The sequence below is a fragment of the Triticum dicoccoides genome, unplaced genomic scaffold, assembly GCF_002162155.2.
Source record: "Triticum dicoccoides isolate Atlit2015 ecotype Zavitan unplaced genomic scaffold, WEW_v2.0 scaffold127843, whole genome shotgun sequence".
Lineage (NCBI taxonomy): Eukaryota > Viridiplantae > Streptophyta > Magnoliopsida > Poales > Poaceae > Triticum > Triticum dicoccoides.
In genome coordinates, this window is record NW_021189833.1 from 124,126 (window position 1) to 132,767 (window position 8,642).

The 8,642-nt window shown below is 46.3% G+C and overlaps 2 protein-coding genes across 2 annotated transcripts; one reads left to right on the top strand and one right to left on the bottom strand.

Annotated features, from left to right (window-relative positions):
• Positions 1–3,313: 3,313 nt before the first annotated feature.
• LOC119343444 (eukaryotic peptide chain release factor subunit 1-1-like) lies at positions 3,314–6,717 on the top strand. Its single transcript, XM_037614386.1, has 3 exons — positions 3,314–3,423; positions 4,784–6,240; positions 6,351–6,717. The coding sequence occupies exon 2, from the start codon at positions 4,813–4,815 to the stop codon at positions 6,121–6,123; it is 1,311 nt and encodes a 436-aa protein (XP_037470283.1). The 5' UTR covers positions 3,314–3,423; positions 4,784–4,812; the 3' UTR covers positions 6,124–6,240; positions 6,351–6,717.
• A 262-nt stretch (positions 6,718–6,979) lies between these two features.
• LOC119343439 (leucine-rich repeat protein 2-like) lies at positions 6,980–8,293 on the bottom strand. The gene is made up of 6 exons (XM_037614383.1): positions 8,194–8,293; positions 7,976–8,108; positions 7,760–7,831; positions 7,523–7,666; positions 7,270–7,422; positions 6,980–7,159 (listed from the first exon to the last, which is right to left on the bottom strand). Exons 1-6 carry the CDS (start codon positions 8,273–8,275, stop codon positions 7,066–7,068), a joined length of 678 nt encoding a protein of 225 aa, XP_037470280.1. The 5' UTR covers positions 8,276–8,293; the 3' UTR covers positions 6,980–7,065.
• Between the last annotated feature and the right edge of the window lie 349 nt (positions 8,294–8,642).

Here is an 8,642-nt window from a genome sequence, read left to right on the forward strand (position 1 = left end):
GCTGCCCACGCCCGATCCCCGTCTCGATGGTGCGTCTAGCGTCATCGGAGGGCATGTGGTGGCGTGCCTCTATTGGATCTCGCGGGGTGCGTGGTGGTGTGTCTCCGTTGAATCTCGCGGGATTCGACTGGTGCTGGTCTTCGGAAAATTTATTTGGATCTAGCCTTAGTTCGTCTTTGGTCATTTGACAACAAAGTTGATCCTTCCGATCAGTGTTTCACTTCATTGGTGATGGTTGCTGCTCTGGTGCGCCGGCCATGTGTGGTCTTAGCACGGTGACTTTTCTGGCCGTCTACCATCACAAGGTTTGTCTGGCTCTGACTAGAGAGGGACGATGATGGCGATGTGCCTTCCGCTCGCTCAGTTTTCACATTTATTTAAATCGAATAGCCAAAAACGCCCCAAACTGATGGTCTGACAACTGAAAACACTAATGGCCTCCAAAGTAGTGTGGTTTTAATGTCTCTAAATAAATAAATGTGTAACTTATATTAGATTTTTTTCCTGTGGGTGATAATTGATATCCTATATCTTATATACTTAAAATAGTTCACCTACACTACCTCTGTTATATTAACACATGCACACATACCACCTCACCAAAGGCCCACCATGCCATGCATGAGAAAAAAAATCCATTGTTAGTTGATCCCATGCACTGATGCACACATCTTATTTCACCACACATGCCACCACATCAAAGGTCCACTAAACACGCATGAATGTTTTTTTCCATTATATTATGCCACTTATATTCAAATATTTTTCGAGTACACAATGATCAAATAAAATATATAATATTTAGTTCTAGTTCTAGTTCATATATTATTAATTCAATTATGCTTGTTTCATAGAATCAAATCACTCAAATATTACAATCGATTACCACAACAACGCGCGGGGTATTCTCTGGTTAGATAGACTAATTGAACCCACATAGTCAAAAACTAAGGTAAACATAGGGGGGACTATGACTACAACTACATGCCTCCAAGTTATTGTCAAAGCCGAGACTAAATTTTTGTCATTGGCTCATTGCACCACTGTAGCTCACGTCAATAATGGGAAACATCTACAAAACCCACCCACATAGGTACTTGCAAGGAACTATAGAGAATGCATAGAAAAAGACCAATAGAGAAACAAAACCCGTTGAATCACTATAATAGTAGATCATTGCGTATGATAGACATTGACAAACAACCAAGCATATCTAGACAGACATCCATGCTAGTATCGCCATACCAAACCGACGACTTTGTTCCCGAAGGCTTTGAGGGAAGTGGTTGTGGAAGAAGACAAAGTTGTCGCTGCTGATGCACATGGAACCACGTCGATAAATGACACAAACAACCAACCAGTTATACATGATGAAACAATGGTGACAAAAACTCCAGAGTTCCTCAGCAACACCGCACAAAGCGTCACTCAGGCCATATTAAAGCAAGAGGATTTTTTATTCGATATGACACCGACATCACCCTCGAAGCACCGTCAGCTTGACCCACAATCTACTACCCAAAGGACGAGAAAAGATGATCCCATACATCCACTCAGGACAACGGAGTGATGGCCGGCGGAGGGGAGAGGAAATTATTTTCTTTTCGACTAGGGTTTCTTCTTCATGATAGGATAACCTACCAAAAATCAATGATGTGCTCCTTGGAAAGATGGCAAATGCAGTGCCAGGAGAACAGAGTTTGTTCCCTTCTTTCAGTTTCCATCCAATAGGAAATAACAAAAGGGAAGCATCTTCATCACGGGCCAAGCAGAGCAAGCGGTTTCCCTTCCTCGCGTCGGATACACGCGTCAAACAAAATCAACGAATATTCCTCCTCCGAAAGCTATAATAAAGGAAGTCCCTACTACATTCCAAAAGAAACGCCCTGGCCCAGGCTGCATGCCCACCTCCACCATCCGATGCCGATCGTGCGCCCCCCTGCCCTGATCGTTAAAGACCCCTTAGCCCAGACACCTTAGCAGGGACCCCTTAGACGTTACCCATGTAATAGTTAGAAGTAATGACAATTGTCATTCAGTAGGCAATTATCAATAGCATTTAATTAACTAGCTATTGATGTTTCATAGCTATGTCGTGTGTTATATAAGGCATGGTCAGTGTATTAGACCGAGGGTTGGTAACTTTGTAATCTAACACACAAGAGCATAATCCCACAATAGAGTAGGGTTTTATCCTTTGCGAGTGGACTCGAATATGGGTAAATTCCTTGTGTGTGTTCCCATCTATTCCCCTTGCATGTTGATGGCTCCTGCATCGATACCCCCGTACGTATTGTCGGGTTTATTCCCAGGACACCTGGGTTCAAAATGCGGAATGAAAAAAGCTTCTGATTCGACATAAGCATTATGTACTTAGGAATGCTACCATGTCATAAACCATTACGCCTGGGTTTGAATAGCGGCCATCCAACCAACGTTTAGCTCCTCCCAAGAAGCGGCTATCAATCGACTAGCGTGCCCTCCTCTCATCGACGCCAGCGCCGGTCCATCCCGCCTTTGATGGCCTTTGGGCTGTGGAGGTGCGGAGGACCCTTACCCCTCGTTGGCGGGAGAGATCCCACTTTCATTCTTGTTTAGTTTAGCGTCACGGTAGGGGTCGTGTGGCGGCAGCAATGTCCACTAACAGCAATAATGTTGCCCACGCCCGATCCCCGTCTCGATGGTGCGTCTAGCGTCATCGGAGGGCATGTGATGGTGTGCCTCTATCGGATCTCGGGGGTGCGTGGTGGTGTGTCTCCGTCGAATCTCGCGAGATTCAACCGGTGCTAGTCTTGGGCAAATTTATTTGGATCTAGCCTTAGTCCGTCTTTGGTCATTTGACAACAAAGTTGATCCTTCCGATCAATGTTTCACTTCGTTGGTGATGGTTGCTGCTCTGGTGCGTCGGTCATGTGTGGTCTTAGCACGATCACTTTTCTTGTCGTCTACTATCACAAGGTTTATCTGGCTCTGACTAGAGAGGGGCGATGACGGCGACGCGCCTTCCGCTCACTCCATTGTTTATATATAATATATATATAGTCGTCGCTAGTTGGCGCATAGAGCTGGTCGTATTTGTCGTCGTTGCTTTTGCTACTTTGGCAAGCACGGCGCCAGGAGAAGAGAATTTGTTCCTCGCGGGTCAAGCAAAGCAAAAGCAAACAGCAAGCGGACTCCCTTCCGCGCGTCAACCCAAAATCAACGAATATTCCCCACCGTCCGATCCCGATCGCGCGGCGCCGCGGAGTCCGTCCGGGTTGCGTTCAGTTGGCATCCGAGGTTGGTCGGGCTCTCTCCTCCCCGGAGCGGACTCCACACGATCCCGCACATAAAAGCCGCCGGCCCCTGATTTTTCCTCCGCCACCGCCGCACCCCGCACACAGATTCTTCCCGGCCAAACCCTAGCGCCGGCCGCCGACCAAGGTAACCAACCACGCCCGCCTCCCTCTCTCGATCAAGCGTATGCATGTACGTTTTTATTCCTTCGCGAGCCGCCGCCGGCGAGTTTCCTCGACCGTTCCGGCTCGATTACGCCCGTCTGTGCGTGCCATCGTCGCGCCGTTGGCCGGCCTCCGGAGTGCTCGATCTGATGGCGCCCGGGCCGATCCGCCGCGGGTGCGCGAGCCCGCGGCGCCCTCCCCTGTTTTTTTTTCTTTTCTTTTGTTGGGAATTTAGTCTCGGGGAGGATTGGTATACATGGGCGCGTTGCTCTGGTCGGGGTCGATTTAGTGGCGAGGATTGGATTAGCTGCGATTTGTGCGTGCAAATTTGTCGAGCAGAGATTAATAGGCGTCGAAGGTGACGGATTTGGTTGTGCGACTGTTTGCAAGATGTTTCTTTCGCCTCATGTTTGAATTTTCAGCTTTGGGCGTCTTCAATGTGCGGCTGGTGGTATCACCCCCTCTGAATGTAGTGTGCATTTGGTGCTTAGTACTATAAGTTATGCATTTGAGTGCTGGATCGGTCTGTAGGATAATAGGACCATCAACTCTGCTCCACTGTTTTAACTGGTTGCGCAGGCATCCGTTCGGTCCACAAAGCCTCGGGTGCCCCCTCCCCTGTTTCATGTTGTTGGTAGAATAGACAGATGAATGCTTCGCTATGATTGAGGTCGATTTCACAGGGAGTAATTATATTATTTATTAGTTTTCCAATGGGAACATGGAAGATGATGGATTTGCCGTGCAATTGTTTGAAAGAACTTTTCAAATTATTATGCAGCTGGTAGTATCAGCCATCTCAAGGTGTGTATTTTGATGGTTTTGTTTTGCACTTGATTGCTGGGTCCCTAGGATCCTCAACTATGGTACATGGTTTAACTGGTTATGCATTTGTCGTTTTGTAGATGCATGCGTACAACCGTAAATCCAAGTGTACTTGCTGTCTTTTACATGCTTATTTCAGCTTGTGGTTGTTTGTCCTAAAATATGCCAGGGTCGGTCTGTTTTTTTCTTGTATATATCCTCGCCACTGATATATCTAGTGCCATTGGAACCGTTGTCTTTGTTTGGCAAGAAGATTTTTTATTCTTTAATCAATTTTGCCATGCTTCTCTTTGATTATGTATGTGTACATCATTATAAATACTTGTATGTCCATTAACCTGTTCATCATTTATTTGTGTTATTTACTTGTCACGACTGCAAGAATGGAAGTTGCATTTCTCATTTATATGATGCTTTGATGTATTCCTACTTCTGTTCCTGCAATAATATGTTACTCAGCTTTCTCGACAGCTACTATTAGCATGTTTTATGCTTACTCTGGATGTTCTATCTTGTAGGTGAAGGCAGAGGTGGGAACACAACCAAGATGGCGGACGGGCATGATAACGACAAGAACATTGAGATCTGGAAAGTTAAGAAGCTGATTAAAGGGCTTGATGCTGCCCGTGGAAATGGGACAAGCATGATATCGCTGATCATGCCACCTCGTGATCAGGTCTCAAGAGTAACCAAGATGTTGGGTGATGAATATGGAACTGCCTCAAACATCAAGAGCAGGGTCAACAGGCAGTCTGTCCTGGCTGCTATTACCTCTGCTCAGCAAAGGTTGAAGCTGTACAATCGAGTCCCCCCCAATGGGTTGGTGCTTTATACTGGAACCATCGTGACTGATGAGGGCAAAGAAAAGAAAGTCACCTTTGACTTTGAGCCATTCAGGCCAATTAATGCTTCCCTGTATCTCTGTGACAACAAGTTCCACACTGAGGCGTTGAATGAACTGCTTGAGTCTGATGATAAGTTTGGCTTCATTGTCATGGATGGTAACGGAACACTTTTTGGAACACTGAGTGGCAACACTAGAGAGGTTCTTCACAAGTTCTCTGTGGATCTCCCAAAGAAGCATGGACGAGGAGGGCAGTCAGCACTTCGCTTTGCCCGCCTGCGTATGGAGAAGCGCCACAACTATGTGCGCAAGACAGCTGAGCTCGCTACACAATTCTTCATCAACCCTGCCACCAGTCAGCCAAATGTTTCTGGGCTCATTCTAGCTGGTTCTGCTGACTTCAAGACTGAACTGAGTCAGTCTGACATGTTTGATCAGCGCTTGGCTACCAAGATACTCAAGGTGGTTGATGTTTCTTATGGCGGAGAGAATGGCTTCAACCAGGCCATTGAGATATCTGCTGAAGTCCTTTCCAATGTCAAGTTCATCCAAGAAAAGAAGCTGATCGGGAAATACTTTGAGGAGATAAGCCAAGACACTGGAAAGTATGTTTTTGGTGTGGATGACACCATGGCTGCCCTTGAAATGGGTGCTGTGGAGACACTGATTGTGTGGGAAAATCTTGACATCAATCGGTACGTCCTGAAGAATTCTGCCACTGGAGAAACTGCAGTGAAGCACTTCAACAAGGCACAGGAGGCAGATCAGAGCAACTTCAAAGATAAGGCAACATCTGCAGACCTGGAGGTGGTTGAGAATACCTCGCTACTGGAGTGGTTTGCCGAAAACTATCGGCAGTTTGGTTGCACACTGGAGTTCATCACGAACAAGTCGCAGGAAGGATCTCAGTTCTGCAGGGGCTTTGGTGGGATAGGAGGGATCCTTCGCTACCAGGTTGAGGTGAACGCTTACGAGGACGTGTCTGACGAGGAGTATGACGAAGACTTTGAATAGCAATCAATTGAAACTCCAGTGAATCCGGTCCGGGAGGAGCCTGTGCTGGCCGGAAACGGAACGCGCCGCGGCAGGAGGCCGAGGCATCCACAAGCTCATCGAGGAAAACAACTTAAGGTTTGCACCAAAGCACGCAAGCTCATGTTCTTTTCTTTTCCTATATAAACAAAGGAATGCCTTGTATTCTGTTCGCGTTGCTAATGTTTGATTCGATGTTGTTACTTTAGGGGGATGAAGAGTAAGACTTGAGAACAGGGGTGATCACCGTTACTGTGTGATGAAGCATGAAGTCTTGTCGGCGTGATATGGAGGAAGGCTGCATTTCTGATCTCTATCAGAAGACTGTCCTATTTAGCACTATCTTTATTTTATCAGAATAAATCATAGCTATAAGCTATTGTCCGTGTAATCGATTTGAGTCTTGAACTAGTCTGTTAAGTTTGTGGGTCGTTGTTGCTGCAGCTGCAGCCATCCTTTATTTCTCTGAACCAATGTTGTGATGCTTAAACTACATTTGAACGTGCTATTGGATAGACACAGCTATGTCTATGTGTCATTATATTTGAGATATAAGTCTGTGTGCTATGTGTTCTATTCACATGTTTGTCGTTTGCTCAACGTCACAGGCATAGTGCATGCTAAAGATTTTTACTGAGCATCAGAATTAGTTTTGGTTCTAGATTCCTGAAGCACCATGTGCTATGTCTGTGACTAAGATAAACCAGAGGGATTGTTTTCTGGTAAATGTGCACAGAAGGATTATTCCTTATTTCTTCCTTTTGTTTCTTAACGGAACAAAGGTCTACAACAGCTCAGGCTGCTTGTTCAGTTTGCCCTGAAACAGTTTTATTGCCATCAGTTACAGAACGGAAAAAGTTTCACTTGAGCGTGTACTGGATGACGCCGATTGGGAAATTCTTGTGAGCACAAAGCACCAAACCTCTAGCTGTACAACACAAGTATACAAATAAAATGCACCCTACCTCTTTGTTTACATGATCTGACAGTGCCGCTGAGATTGTTTTCCACAACATCTCTGCGTGAACGAAGATAGAAGATATCGCGTCAACCGGACATCACTGGGAAAGGAAGGAAGAAAACAGATGCAAATTGTGGTGTGTGAAACGAACTGTATGTACTACTCACAGCTTAGTCAAGTCTCCGACAAGAACAAGAGACAGGACCTCCAGCGGCACCGTGCCGGTCAGCATGTTCTCCTGAAGCTCCAACCTGAGAAGCTTTGTCAGGCGGCCCAGCGACGCTGGTATACCTCCTGCAAGCTTGTTCCGATGGATCCTTCTGCAGAGAGACACCAACAGGTTATTTTTAGCAGTTGGAGATGATAGGTGTCTTAGCATCTCGCCATCTGAAAAAGAGCTTGTTGTAGCAGGACTCATACAGGAAACACAGCGACGCGATGTTCCCGAGCGAGCCCGGTATCGCCCCAGTGAGATGGTTGCTGTAAAGATCAAGGCTGATCAGTCTCCTCAGGTTTCCCAGGGTCGCTGGTATTCGCCCACTCATTTTGTTCTCATACAGCTCCCTGTGAAGATGAGAATGTCATTCTGTACTGTAGGGAAACTTTGAGTGTAATTCTACAGGTCTGCACTCTGCAGCAAGTTGCAGTAGAACTTACAGGTACCGAAGGCTCTTCAGTTGGCCCAGTTCAGGAATGAGGGGGCCTGAGATGCCTGCATTCCCCAAATCCCTGCATAGTAAGGAACAACTCAGGTAGTGCAACTTTTGTCCAAGTCACAAGGTTCTGACTATCGAAAAGAACTACGATCAAATCAGTTTCGGCCTTCAGTTCAGAACAAGGAGGAGTAAAGAAAAACATGGGTGGCATATATACACTCGGACGACGGAGTTTTCGTTGTTGCAGCTGACATGAAACCAATAGCAGGGATTGGCAAGGGTCGGATCCCAGCTCTGTAGCACGCCGTTGGGGTCATTCCACGCCTGCCTTTGCGCGTAAAGTATGTCGCCTCCGGATACCAACAAATTGTGTGTAAATCAGCAGCACAAAACCTTTGAGCAACAAGGAAGTCACCTGTGTATGTATGTATGTACCTTCAGTGTTGCTGCTGGTGATGGCCGCAAGAGCAAGGAGGAGGCTGGCGAGGAGGAGTGTTGCTCCAGTCTGAGCTCCCATTGCTGGAAGGAAAACTAAGGTGTATTGGGTGGGCACACTGAAACGCTAGAGGAGAGATGAGTCCTTTATATGCAACAATTTCACTGGGTAATCAGAAGCTTTCACTTTCTGGGTCAGTCTTTGGCTCTTCTCTTTTATTGATTGGCTTACCGTGTTAACGGAAGAATTTTGTTGCAAACGGTCACGGCTCATGTTCTTTGGATAAAAAAACACAAAATTTTGGTACTTCAGCTATAAATGGAAATTTAGATCAGGTCAATGATCTAAATTTCCTATTATAGTTGAAGTGACACGTGGCAGGCATAGACCAGGCCAAATACTGTCGAGTCGCGGCTCACTGACAAACACATGGCAGGCAGTTACACGT

Bases quoted from the DNA above. Each gene is read 5' to 3' on its own strand.
- LOC119343444 (XM_037614386.1), top strand. From the start codon at position 4,813: ATGGCGGACGGGCATGATAACGACAAGAACATTGAGATCTGGAAAGTT.
- LOC119343439 (XM_037614383.1), bottom strand. From the start codon at position 8,275: ATGGGAGCTCAGACTGGAGCAACACTCCTCCTCGCCAGCCTCCTCCTT. The intron at 7,667-7,759 runs GTAAGTTCTACT...TCATCTTCACAG, and splicing joins CTGAAGAGCCTTCGGTACCT to GGAGCTGTATGAGAACAAAA. The intron at 7,423-7,522 runs GTATGAGTCCTG...GTCTCTCTGCAG, and splicing joins ATCGCGTCGCTGTGTTTCCT to AAGGATCCATCGGAACAAGC.